Raw genomic sequence first — 14,929 nt, 5'->3', positions numbered from 1 at the left:
GTAAAAACCTTAAAAAAAAGTCATTAATGGACATTCTAGGCAGCAGACCAACTACAGCGCACCCCTAACTTGTCAAACTGCTTTAAACGTACTTGCTGTGTTGGGCATCCATGGTCCTTCCATTTTTAGTTTGTCTGATAATTGGAAACTCATTCTTATACTGGATCCATTGGCAGAGAGTGTAAGGCAGTGGCTCTCAGTCAATGAATACTATTAAAACTTTGTACGACTTAGTATGATAATGCAGAACTATGAACTTCCACTTGATCAGACAAACTCAGACTAGCAGGACCACGAGAGCCCAACAAGGTAAGAGTCAGGAAGTGGCAGTCTGACCGCCACTAGAGACGTGCTTTCAGACAAACTTAAACAATGCTGTTGTTTCAGAAACTGCAATGTTTTATGTTGGCCAATAAGCCACCGCATTAAGATGTAGCTGTTGGAGTGTCCCTTTAAGACTGTTAAAGAACAAATGAGGGTGCTAGGACTTCATTGCGTCTTAATGTCAACGGATCAAAATGAGACAACATCTGGAACAAGATCGTAACAAGACAGAAACAGAGGTAGGACTTGTGACTTCACAGTAAAAACAGCAGGTGGCATTGATGGTGACTAGACAGTAACATTACAGTAATGTGACAGGAACCTGACTGTGACCTCCGTGACTTGTCAAATACAGAACTCTGACCTTATCTGTGACCTTAACTGTGATATGGGAGGAACAAGACTGACTGGCTGTAAACAGGACTATGTTGAATAGAAGACAAATACTTGCAGCTTGTTGTTATGCCTATAGGGCCCAAGGAAATGGGATATGTTTTATTTTATTTTTTTTACAAATATTTTATTCAATAACTAAGATACACTTCCAGGAACTTTTTCTCCATTCCCAGTTACAATAAAAAAGTGAGGTAGAGAACCGCAACTCTGGTACAATCTCACAGAAAACATCACATTTTTGACAAGTCTACAATCTCTGAAAGGTCCTGTAAAATTGCTGATAGTTGTATATGTTTTATGTATGCTATATGCAGAACTTTGAACTATATTTTCCTTGCAAAATTGCCTCATTCCTTCTAGCATTCAATAGAAGGAACACTCCAAGCACCATCACCACTACAGCAGGTTGACTATTTACAATGGTGGTGGGGTCACCAAGGCACTCCTGACACCATAACCACTACAATAGCGGTTATGGTTCTTGGGAGTGTTCCTTTAAATGTAACTTGAATTGTGAAGTCACATTAACAACTTTAGGACACATGACGGAAATATTCCATCATGATTCCCTTTTATTCCAGAAGTTGTGTCCTTAAGGGGTTAAAGGGATACGAAAAGCATCATAACATCATAACCACTTACCACCCACTGTAGTCGTTATGGTGCCAGGCATATCTTGGCCCCGTTTCCTAGTAATGGGTAAAACCGTTTTGCAATGGTTTGCCATCTTGCCTGGGTCCCTGGTGGTCAGTGACTTTTTTAAAAATCATGGGTAAATTAGATTTTTTTTCTAATTACATGTCTGATTTTAACGAACATCTTAAAGGTTTTTGTTTGTTTGTTTGTTTTTTAGATTGGCAAGGTTATTGTTTTTTTAACATATAAAGTGATACAACACATAGATGCACATTATATTAAATTTTAGTAAATGTAAATATGGTACATGGTGATAACGTGATGTTCAACGTTGTATATCAAATACAAAAAGCAAGAAAACAAAAGAAAAAATCTTTAGTATTTTTTGTTTAGTTTTTTTTATATAGAACTAAACAACTTTATGTACCTGGACCAGTGCTGTGCAGAAGTGAGTATTTTTCCGTAAATATCAATATATTTAATTTTCTTTTTGCGTTAATTAATTAAAGCGTAATCCAAGCATTATAATCACTACAGTTCGCAGTAGTGGTTATGATGTCAGGAGTACCCCTGGCCCAGTTTGCTCTCTTACCTAGGGGTCCACTGCCATGCTCTGAGGTTCTTTTTCCGGGCTGGCTAATGACACCCTTATGATGCTGCGGAGGTGGAGTTATACCTCTGGCAACTAAGGGGCTAAGCTCAAAGCAAAACCGTGCACAAAAAGACTCCAGGCACCATGACCATGGGCACCATGACAACTCCAAATCACTGTAGTGGTCCTGCTGCTTAAAGTAACCCTTATAGGCCTATCTGGAAACCCGATGAACAAGTTTAACAGAATGTACTACAGTGAGAGCATGTATTAGGACACAGAATGAAGACGCTCTTAAATAAAGGCAGAGTTGGCATGAGTCTTGTCATCTGCAAGTAAGTATCTGTGATAACGATGATAGAAGGTCTGTCAGTGAGAATGATGACAGAGAGTGTGTCAGGGAGAATGATGACAGGTAGTATGTCAATAAGAATGATGACGAAGTATGTCTAGGGGAATGAAGACAGAAGTTATGTCAATGAGAATAATGATGGAGTCAAATAGGTGGGGTAGACAGAGAAACCCTCACCATGCACCAGGTGTAATTGAACTATACGATCTTATTGTGCAGTTTGTAGTTTCTGTATTCTTTCAGCTTAATTAAAACTTACATTTCGAAACAGTACTGGTCTGTCTTTGAAACCTGCGAAAAAAAATACCATTCAAACTATTTCCCAAAATCGGGAGTTTTACTTTAAAAGCTGCCTTTAAAATGGCACATTCCTGACAAAGTAAGGAAGGGAATTCAATTTGCGAGACAGCTGGCAACCAAATGTATGCGGTTATTTCTGCCGACAGATAAATACACTAGCGCTGTGATATATTACAATGCAGACTTGTCCTAAATGTCATCTGATTGAATAGATGTATGGTAACCAGCAGACCACATACTTTATTGCTGGTATACAAGAGGAAAAAAAACAACTCAAATAAAAATCCTTTAAAAACCCTGTACCTACCTTGCCTTCATGTCAGAGAGGAGAGGGGTCTCTGTATAAGGGCACTTTTCAGCTTGTTAAATGGCATACATTACATTCTGCTATCAGTAACGAATTGATAATGTTTTCTGACTCCCGACCGTTATCGCACAACTGTTATCCAAGCAATCACAATCCAGATTTCAGGATTGTAAAATATTGACTTGAAATTATACCTAAACCATGGTTTAATCATTATCCTTTTGATGTCAATCTTCATCGGCCAATCTCACAAATTTGGAGACAGAAAATAAATTGCGTCTTTGTAGGCTTTTCAATGACACGGCCAAGCATATAAATGACACTTTTAGGCGACAGTTGTGCCATTAACCTACTATATTCCATAGAGATATGGCAGTACGTGTTTCTTTAAAGGAAAAATATAAATTTTAGTATGCTTCTATTTTGTTTTAGATTAACAGGCTCCTCTTAGTTAAAAAATTAAATAATACTCAACCAAAAAACCCTTTCAAATCCCTGTTAAACGTATCTTATTATAGTGTGATGATTGTTTTCTCACAGCAGCACGGTCCTCCTCCAGTGAAGTCATGAAACCTGAAGACTTTTGTCCAATAAGACGCTTCTCACAGTGAAGCATATGATTAACTTATCCAATGCCTATCTACAAGAAGCATTGAACCCAATACTTCTCATGGAGAAACAAAGAATGCACATCTAGTTTCAGCATCCTTTGCACGCCATGTCAGATGTCAATCAGATTTAATAACTAAATCAATTTCAGTCTAGAACCCCTAGTGGATGTCTATCTAACAGTCACTTGTGAGTGTAGAAATTACAAAATGTGTAAAGCAGAAGTGCTTTAGAGGTTTGAAATGTTACTTTAAATGACATTAAACACATTTATAAATGTGCCTGTCCAAATAAAATACATATTTGTTCCTTCTAAATCACTTGAAATATCCTAATACGGCCCTGCCCACTGATCACACCTCCAGCCTCAACCCCCTTTCCCACGATTTGCCCATTTTTTTTATTTTTTGGGAGTATCTATGATGCCATTATGGGACGTTGATGGAGTATTAGGAAGTTCCATATGTGTTGGAAACTTGGAGTCAAGAACAGTATACACAGTTCCAGTGTAAGATGCATGAAGCTGTTCCTTTGTGTCTATTGCCCCACGTGTATATTAACCCCCCCCCCCCCCGTTCTCCTGTGTTTCTCTTTATTCTCCTGTGTATCTTACCCTGTCTGCAGCGTGGCCTCGCAGACGCAATCGGCAATAAAGGATCCTCTTTATCTTCTATTAATTGGACAGGAAGGTGCTTGCTGTGACTGGAGGTGGTGGGGTATGGTATGATCACAGAGCAGCTCCCTGTCAGACCCGGTAGGGAATAAAGAAGATCTGCCATGGCCCATCAGTGCTACACTAGAGTGACTGGCGGAATGAGGGTGCTCTGCGCAACCCCCCCCCCCCCCCCCCCCCAACTGGAGCACACTAAGGCAACCATGGTTCTGTCTCATGGTAGCACTGACCCCTGCTGCATGTATATTGGTAGTGGTAGTCTGATCATCATAATTAGGGCTCAACTTCAGAAGCTTGGTGCTTGGAAGGCATGAGTAAACTTTATGAGACTAGGTACAAAAAATGCTCAATGTATTGCACATAATTCTGGGAATCAAAACAGATATTCAGATAAATCACTTTCAACATTTTCAATCACTTTCAAATGATCGTCAATGATCCTATTCTAGTCTTTGTGGTTATTTTATCATGCATTCATTTAAAAACAAACATACTTGACCATATATTATGCTGCCTTACCCTTCAGAAAGATAGATCTTCTTGAAGCAATCCCCCAGGCTTTTGTAACTTGATGGATCCAACTTGTTTCTCTGGATCTGAAATCTTAAGACAAGAAACATTTTTTTAATTAATAATTCAAATTCTCATCCAGTAAAATATTTTCATGCACTTACATTGCCTGTATTATTGCACATGTTTTTTTTTCTTCATGATACAGCAAATGCAGCCAATAAAGTGATATCTTATGTTAGCGTAGAGAAGTATAGCGGAATCTTGGGGAATGTTGGTAAATTATGTACTGAACATTGGGCAGACAGAAGGCTGGTGGATGGACTTTTTCAGATGCTTGAAAGTTTATATTTACCTACTGTCACTAATGACATGCTGCCTGCTCTTTTTTTGATTACAATCTAACGCAACGGGATGTAATGGCTGAAAGAGAATGTTGGCAATGGAACTACAATTCCCTAGAAGCACTTTCTATGCCCATAAAACACTACTTATGCAATAAGCTCAGCATATATATGTATAAATATAATCGCAATAGCAGAGGTGTGGGGATTTGGGGGTCAGGAGAGCCCCAGTTTTAAAATGGTTTAACAAAAAGAGGAGGGATGGCATCCAAAGACTCCTTGCACCATAACAACTACAATAAGCTGTAGTATGTATAGTGCTTAGCGCGTCGCTTTAAATGAGCATCATGACTGACTATGTGTGTCACTTACTGGTCTGCACAGAGCTCATAGCAGAGGCTTCAAAGCTCGGGAAATTTGCAGCAAATAAATAATCCTAAATATGTTTTTGCTATAATATTACCATATTATCCCTATAATTCATTAAAAGTTGTAACAAGAAAAATGTATGCAGTGAGTCCAGGTGAATAAAAATTTTAAAATCTAGAACAAAGCATTGCTTTTTTATAATCTGGAATGTATTACACTATCCCAAATCTTAAGAAATATAATGAAATAAAATGTAAAACGCCTTATGAAGTGCTCTGTAGTCTTGGATTTCCTAATCTCTTTAAAGATCAAGCCAATGAGTGAACCCTTTAACAATAGCCTAAGAGCCCTGACCCTTAGGAAGAAATTAGACTGTTATGTATGTTGGGAGAGCTGGATGGAACTGAACAGATGGATTTCAGAACATTCACGTCACTCGTGGAGAACTTGCTAATGACCCAGAAATATTTACTTGCTACGTTATCATAAGAGAAGACAGCAAGCAGACACAGAACCCGAGGCTGGATCGTACTGCTGTAAGCTGGTGTTACTTAGGATGCGTATACGCTCCTGGGATGTTGGTGCATAGCTCACACTCTGTCATTGCTCTGACAAAACTCCCACATAATAGAATATGACAAAGCTACATGGTCAATGCAAGCCTCCCTTTCCACAAACATAAGCCTGTCAAACTCCCTTTACATATAAACTAATAGGGTTCAAGTGAGATAATGCAAACAAACCCAGTGCAGAAAAGCACACATTGGTCTGTTAACCCTTCCAATCGTTCACAAACACACACAAAAAGATGAGAACCTATAGGCAGGCACTGCTGCTCCTGGTTTACTTTAAAAGCAATGATGATGTTGTACCATGATCTTGAAGAAATAAAAATAAGATTTTTTTTATTTAACCCCTTAAGGACACATGACATGTGTGACATGTCATGATTACCTTTTATTCCAGAAGTTTGGTCCTTAAGGGGTTAAAGGACCACTATAGGCACCCAAACCACTTCAGCTCAATGAAGTGGTCTGGGTGCCAGGTCCATCTAGGGTTAACCCTGCAGCTATAAACATAGCAGTTTCAGAGAAACTGCTACGTTTACCTATGGGTTAATCCAGCCTCTAGTGGCTGTCTCATTGACAGCCGCTAGAGGCGCTTCCGCGCTTCTCACTGTGATTTTCACAGTGAGAGGACACCAGCGTCCATAGGAAAGCATTGAGAATGCTTTCCTATGGACTGACTGAATGCGTGCGCAGCTCTCGCCCTGCATGCGCATTCAGCGGTTGACGTCGGAGGAGGGAAGAGAGTGCCCATTTAACCCCTTCCTCCCCCTAGGGTGGAGGGCAGGAGGGGGACCCAGAGGGTGGGGGGGACCCGAAGACCCTATAGAGCCAGGAAAACGAGTTTGTTTTCCTGGCACTATAGTGGTCCTTTAACCACTATACCAGATACAGGTATTTTGACAAAACAAAGAAATCAGAGAACAAAATGGTGGTGTGGCAAATGGCAAAGCAGATCATGGATTTAGTAAGTACAAAGGCAACCTCTATATCCTCACGGTAAAATGTAGATCGGCACAGAGAAAGAAAAGTCGGTTAAGTCAAGCAAGTCAAATTGGAATACCTTAACCCCTTCAGGACCGGCCTGTTTTTGCGATGTTTGTACGTTAAGGACCAGAGCAGTTTTAACACTTTTGTGGTGTTTGTGTTTAGCTGTAATTTTCCGCTCTCTCATTTACGGTTCCCATACAAGTTATATATTGTTTTTTTCAAGACAAGAAGGGCTTTCTTTACATACCAGTATTTATATTATGTCATATATTGTATTTAAAAAAAATAATGAAATATGGTGAAAAATTAAAAAAAAAACATGTTTTTGGACTTTTACTTGAAAAATCTTTTACTTATCTACAAAAGCTAATGAAAAAAACTGCTAAATAGATTAAAAATTTTGTCCCGAGTTTAAAAACACCCAGTGTTTACATGATTTATTGCTTTTTTTTGCAAGTTATAGGCCTATAAATACAAGTAGGAAATTGCTGTTTCAATATATATATATTTTAAATGTATCAATAGTGACATTGTTACACCGTTATCTGTCATAAATCCCCGAAACACACCTAACATGTACATATTTTTTAAAGTAGACAACCCAGGGTATTTAAAATGGGGTATGTCCAGTCTTTTTTAGTAGCCACCTAGTCACAAACACTGGCCAAAGTTAGCATTTATATTTGTTTGTGTGTTAAAAATGCAAAAACCGCTAACTTTGGCCGGTGTTTGTGACTAAGTGGCTACTAAAAAAGGCTGAACATACCCCATTTGCAATACCTTGGGTTGTCTTCTTTTGTAAATGGTATGCCATCATGGGGCTAATTCTCATTCCTTGGCTACCATACGCTGTCAAAGGCAACCTAACCAATCTGACAAATTTCAATAAAAAAAAAAAAAAGTAAAATCAGCCTTATATTTGACCCTGTAACTTTCACAAACACTATAAAACCTCTACATGTGGGGTACTGTTATACTCAGGAGACTTCGCTGAACACAAATATTAGTGTATCAGAACAGTAAAATATATCACAGCAATAATATCCTCAGTGAAAGAGCTGTTTGTGTGTGAAAAATGCAAAAAACTTCACTTTCACTGACAATATCATCGCTGTGATATGTTTTACTGTTTTGAAACACTAATATTTGTGTTCAGCGAAGTCTCCCGAGTAAAACAGTACCCCCATGTACAGGATTTAGGGTGTCATAGAAAGTTACAGGGTTAAGCACAGTGCTAGCAAATTAAATTATCTGGACTTTTGGCCTGGGTTGGCAGGCAGGTCCCTCAAATTGCAATCATTAAAATTACTTAATTAGGTAAAAATATTACATAAATATGCACGTAGAATTTTAATATATATACATATTTATATATTTGACGTCTACGTGTATATTTATGAAATTATTAATGTAATTTTGTATGTGGACATATGTATATTTCGTATTATTTTTATTTATTTATTTATACATAGATATATATATCATTACATTCTAAGTGTATTTTGATATAAATATATATATATCAATATCAAAATACTGTTAGAATAAAATTGAATATATATATATAATTTTTTTTTAATTATTAAAAATTATTTTTATTTTTTGTTATTTATTTTTATTAACATATTATTTGTATTTTATAATAATATATATATACCATATATATAGTTATTATATATATTGTATATATTCGTGTGTAATTTAAATATAAGTGTATTTTTATATTAATATACGTATATATAAATATAAAAATACACTTAGTGTGACATTATATATATGATACATATACATATAATATATATATAGATATAATACATGTATATATATCATATATATATACACATATTATAATTTTTTTTACACTGATTGTTTTTTTTTTTTACTTTATTTTATGATTTTACACTTGCAGGGAGACTGCCTGTCAGCACAGACAGTCCCCCTGCAGGCAGATACAAAGACCCCTATTGCGGTCATGTGATCGAGTGATCACATGGCCGTGGGGTCCTGATCTGCCGAGGGGGGACTGCCCGGGCAGACAGGCAGTCCCCCTGGACCGGGAGGAGAGCTGATCGCCGCCGTGGGACCGACGGCGATCAGGTAAGTAGCCCAAAACCGTTATGACGGTTCAGGACCGTCAGCGGTCCAAACGCACGTTTTACCGCTGACGGTCCTGAACCGTCAGCGGTCCTGAAGGGGTTAAAGCGACTTTTTTGTTGTTGTTGACAATCTTTATTTTAAAGCAACATTGCTGTGTTGCCTGTTTCTTTTACATTCCATATGCCTCTTTGCATCTTAATAATTATACCCACCCTATACTTGACTTTATATTATCTTTTCTTTCTTGTACCAGATGTAAATATCTGAGTTCAGCCATTTTGTTCTCCTCTTCCAATGATGTCTGCTGTCAGGTTCCTTTCACTGATGTATTGTGGGTAGATTTGACTGGTAGTTGAAAAAGAAGTTTGCTTAAGCTCCACCAAGTTTTGTCAACTTGACTACTATACATAAGGTAAAGTAGTCCATAATTTTACTATTGTATTTTATGGATACTGTAGTTCGCAGGAAAATAAATAAAAAGAGATGAAGACACAGGGGACTATATAGAGGCAGATTCGATCAAGTTTATTTTTGGTAATGGAGCCACTTTACGAACTCCTAAGAGATCACCAACCAACACAGGATGTTATGCTGTTGATAACCACAGAGGATCTATTAAGATGTCCAATGCAGCATACTGTATTGTAAAATGCGTCAATGCCTTGAGTAATTGAGGGCATAATGGGGGAGTGAAGCAACACAGTAAAATCCTTCCTTAGTGTGTCTATAAACACAAACGCGTCTGTGCAAAAGTTTTAGACAGCTGTATAAAAATGCTGTAAAGTGGGAATTCTTTCAAAAATCTAAATGTCAATAGTTTATTTTTTATCAATTAATAAAACTAAAAGAGAGTGAACAGACAAAAAAAATCTATATCAAATCAATATTTGTCGTATGATCACTATTCGCCATTGCCCAAACTTGCAAAGAGCCTCTACAATGCTTCACTACTTTCCAGTCCTTCGGTGAAATAAATGCCTTCTGCTACAGTCAAAAATTAAAAAATTTGACTCGTCAGTATAGCACACTTGCTGCCATTGTTTTCACTTCCGAGTTGAGTCCCTTGTCCTTGTTTCCACACCAGAAGTAGAGCTTTTTGGCCATGAGTCTTCCATCAAGACCACTTCTGACTAGACTTCGCTGGACAGTAGATGGAGGTTCTAGAATGCCACTGGTTTCTGCCAATTCTGAGATGATGACACAGCCCACTGCTGTGTATGTTCCATTTGCAAGGGGAAGTAACCAGGATGTGTCTAATCTGCTGCACTAAGTATACTTGGCCGACTGCTCCATCTCTGGTCCTAAACATTCCTTTCTGCTACCTTACTTACTTTAACAACACATTTGCCCTGTCTGCCATGGAAAGATCTTGCTGATACAGTCTTGTCATGTTTATCACTTTTGACAAACTATCTTCAGCAACCTCACCTAGTTAGCAGAGTTTGGCTGTTCCTCAGCCAGTGTTATTACTCCGACACGGTTGTTCCCGTTTTATTTAATGATTGTGTTTCAATGTACATATTACACTGATAATCCTAAGCACCTGTATGGTATAATCAGTTAATCATGCACCTGACTGCGTGCCTACAAAATACCTGACCTTGAGCAAGTCTACCTAGAAGAATGGATTATGTTTTTGAAGGCAAAGAATGATCACACATGATTTTACTTCTGTTCACTCACTTTGCATTTTGCTAATGAATATAAAATAACCAATTAGCATTTCTAGTTTTGAAAGCGATCCTCCTTTAGAGCATTTTTTAGCACCTATCTAAAACATTTGTACAGTCGTGTAATATATATATATATAGACACACACACAAACAAAAGATAATGGGTTTAGGTTCTGCAAAGTCCTAATCAATACTTTCATCTGTTGGGTTCATCTGTGATTAATCTTCCAGTTTCCTGATTCAATAAGGGAGCTAAAGCTTCAGAAGGTACATGGCACAGTTTGGGCAATTACTTCATCCACTACTGTTTTTCCACAGGGAAGGCGAGTTCGTTTTAATCTGCATTGGCACAAAATAAATATGCCAACCACTTCACAGGGTATTTACACAAGCATGTGTTATACACGGAATGCGCAGTAGTCATCACACCAATGGTAATCACATTTTCTATTAACAATGAAGCAGTACAAACATGTGATTGTTTTCAATGCCATCTCAACCTTCCTCTGTACCCGCTTGTCCCACTGTTTCCCCGCAGAGAGTAAATTGGAGGGGGGCAGGATGGACTCATTTAGTGGTAGGTTTGGCGGTGCAATGTCTGGAATTTTGTCCTTCAGATCCTGTTGCCTCCGACTTCTGTGGACTCCAATTTAGCAGCAGGGACCTTTTTCGTTTTGTGTTTAATAGTCGTAGAGGGATTTACACAAGCATAAAGGTGCAGTCCACATTTTTTGTTTGTTATTTTAGCCTTTGAACAAACCATTTTATGATCTCCGAGTAGCATATAACCTTTCTTTTTTTTTATTTCATTTTCCAGCTCAAATCTGTGTCTATTTCAGATGATTTTAGCATGTAATAATTGTTTCCATGCTCTACCATCAGATGTACAATATAATTCTTTTAATATGCAAGGTTTTTAAAGAGGAGCAAATACTCTATAAAGTAAAAACACATAGAATAGATCATTTAAAGCAGCGTTTCGTAAAAAAAAAAAACCTTCAAAAACCTTAATTTCACCTTGAAAAAACAAACAAACAAACAAAAAAACGCATGGCGATAATATGGAATCTTTATTTTTGCTACAAATCCCATATTAAATAAATTAAGAAAGCGAGCATTTTATCACACATGCCTCATTTAGGCTCCTGTGAGCACATGGAAGCTATACTGAAAGTGATTTATGTTTACAAGCCCAGCTATCTCTAATGCTCAAAAGCAGACATAAAGAAACTAAGTTGCTTTCCTACAGGGGGACTGCAGCTTCACATATGTATATCATTTGCAAACCTATGTGTGAAAACCAGACATGTAACAAATCCATTATTAAAGTAACAATTTATATTGTATACGGTTTCTTATCTTCGTCATCATCATCCCCTTTGTTTTAAAGGAAAACAGACAGCTAAAAATGACACCCTACTTTTATTGCGTTGAAATAAACATGAAAAAAAATAAAATGAAATGAAAAACAAAGAAACAAAACATCACCTCCTCCTATGTCAGGGATGTCCAGCGTCGCTTCATGGAGTTAAACGCAGTGAAACTGCAGGAAGTGTCTGGTAGACAGTCACTAGAGGCAGTCTTAACACTGCAATCTAAACATTGCACGGTTTCAACCTGCCGGGCTAAGGGGACAGGACACTACAATGAGATGAAGTGGTGGTCTGGGTGTCTATAGTGTCCCATTAACTTCAGTCTTCATTGTTACTTTCACGATGTTGAGACCAATACACCAGGACCCCAGTCGGAATATAGGTAACAATTGTATCATTAGTGTAGTGCGTTTCAAATCTACATTGATAAGACTAAGTTTCTTTACACATGTTCAAATCGGACATTTTTGGTATAGCATACGCCCCAACATCAGAGTTCCATAAAGCTGGGTGCTGGTGGGTGGATTTAAATGGGGGCAGGCTACAGATGCAAATCACATTCCAGCCCCATCTCCTAGTGCCCTGAGTGTAGTGCAAGTTCGTGCAATGGTGCGCTATGCTTTTTTAAGGGCAGTTATTTGGTATGCCCAGAAGCGATAACAGGACTGTAAAATGGGGTATGTGGGAGGCCTAGTATGGTGTACATTTATATATCCCATGTTTTCAATTTTGCTACATTGTTTTGTTGTTACAGTGGTTATTTGTTCTATATTTCATTTAATTAATTAATGAAAAGTCAATTAATGAAAACTGCAAATGATCTCAACTTGCAGGAAGTGTTTATGGTGTTAGCTCATGTGCAAAATCTTTTACATTTTTCAGGGTATTGGTTAATTATTAGGAAAGTGATTTTTGCGGTTTTGTCCAATGGTTCCATAAAAGTATTGATAACGTTTCTTCAGAATAATTGTAATCGCTTTAACTTGATTACTTTTGTTAACTTATATAATGTAAAAAAGATGCTCTCAAAAAGTATTAGTTTGTAACATCAAAGCTTTCAGGGAGGTTAAGCTGATAACTAAACTAAGGGTGTGCACAGAGAGCTTTGATTTCTGTTACCCAACCACTCCCCCTACACTTGCGCTTCTGGGTTGTTGGCGACTTTTTGGTCATCCAGCGTCAGCTAAAATCCCATAGACAAGTATTGATTAAATGCTTTCCTATGGGGTTGTCCTAATGCGATCGCAAAGCTTGCCACTCATGCACATTAGGCCTCCGACGACGCTGGACATTGGGAGAGGAGGAGCGGAGGTGGGGCCTGCCCCAGCACAGAGGGATATCGGCACTGGATTCAGGTACGTGACAGAAGAGTTTCTGAGCTGAGCATATTTCACATCTATTATTTCAGCTTGAAGTGTTTGCATATTTATGATGTCGTTACCTAAAACAAAGAATAATCTAAAATCCAAGTTTTGGTAAATTGTTAATCTCGTGCACAGGTATACTCAAACCTTTAACTTAGTAAGAATGGTCACTGTGAATAAGATGTAATACCGTCTCTGTGTTTTAAATGCAATAAAAACTATCTGCTCTTTTTTATAGACCAGTTTTTCTTTCTCCTAGGCTGGTCCCAACTCTGCTACTAACTATCAGGCAACCACAGAACACTGAGAATCTCCATCCATTCCTGATCTACAATCACCCAGGGAGAAACATGAGATGATGTGTTAAAGATGTTCCTATGTAACCAAAGGAGGCATTTATATGGTGTAGGGGAGACACTGGGCAGTCAGGATGTGTTACAGTGATAACTGATCAAATTACAACTCTTTCACAATCAATGCAGCAGTCTTGCTCATTCTGGGCAGACAGAGGTGACGATTTTGCAATTTTGTTGTAGGGGGAATGGATAAGAACACCTAGTAAATTACACGGTTAAAACTGCATAAATAGACACACTATCTTCTGAGATTTAAAGTGAAAGTTTCCCATTACACATCTCAGTGCTCAAGCATTCTACGAGTTAAACTCATGACACCTTACCTTACCTGATCTACGTCATTGGTGGCTACGCTTTGAATTCCTGATTGTGAAAATTTTCTCTGACGCAGCTGTCACAATTATTTTTTTCCAATAAGCTGCACATTTATAAGAAAAAAAATTATATATATATTTATATATATATCTCTACTCATTGCATTTTGAGGGTATCATTTATTAAGTTAAGTGATTAAGCACCAGCTCAATAATGCTTATCTTTCCAAATAAGTAAATGATTGTTAACGAAGGTATTAATTACAGTACACACTGCAAACTGAATCAGGATTCTAATCCAAATCTTGCGTACACCTGAAACGAATCAATATGCAATTATAACGGACATCATCCAAGCTTAAAAAAACACTCATCGCCACAGAGGAAAATATTATATCAAACAGTACAGCAACAGCAAACATTTAGCAAAACTGTAAAAAAAAAAATAATAGATTTATTAATATAATCTGCAGGGAGATTCTTTAAAAAAGGGCATGAACGTAGTGGGTTAACCATGGTAGAATTATCTGCTTAAAGTCTCTGATACATGCTTTTGCCTCCAAGAGAGCATACAGTGACCTCTGACCCCATGTAAATCAGAGTTCGTTGGGTTAACGAGCCGCATCGACCCCCAGAAACCAACAAACAGCTTCCCCCATCCTTTGCTCCATAAGGACTCCAGATGTAACAGATTGCCGTTGGTTTTTGACAACCAGGCCATATTGAATATGTGGATACATAACATCACCTGGCTGCCCCACTGCTGAACCAATGTCTTCATTAA

At 37.8% G+C, this 14,929-nt stretch overlaps 1 protein-coding gene across 1 annotated transcript in view; it reads right to left on the bottom strand.

Annotated features, from left to right (window-relative positions):
* The window catches only part of SLC25A21 (solute carrier family 25 member 21), a 266,945-nt gene that overhangs the window by 83,662 nt on the left and 168,354 nt on the right, over positions 1–14,929 (bottom strand). Inside the window, exon 4 of the mRNA XM_063439496.1 lies at positions 4,709–4,792. Coding sequence (XP_063295566.1) covers positions 4,709–4,792 — 84 coding nt within the window. The remainder of the gene's footprint in view (positions 1–4,708; positions 4,793–14,929) is intronic.

The sequence above is a fragment of the Pelobates fuscus genome, chromosome 13 (genome assembly GCF_036172605.1).
Source record: "Pelobates fuscus isolate aPelFus1 chromosome 13, aPelFus1.pri, whole genome shotgun sequence".
NCBI classification, from domain to species: domain Eukaryota; kingdom Metazoa; phylum Chordata; class Amphibia; order Anura; family Pelobatidae; genus Pelobates; species Pelobates fuscus.
This window is presented reverse-complemented; position numbering and strand designations above follow the sequence as displayed.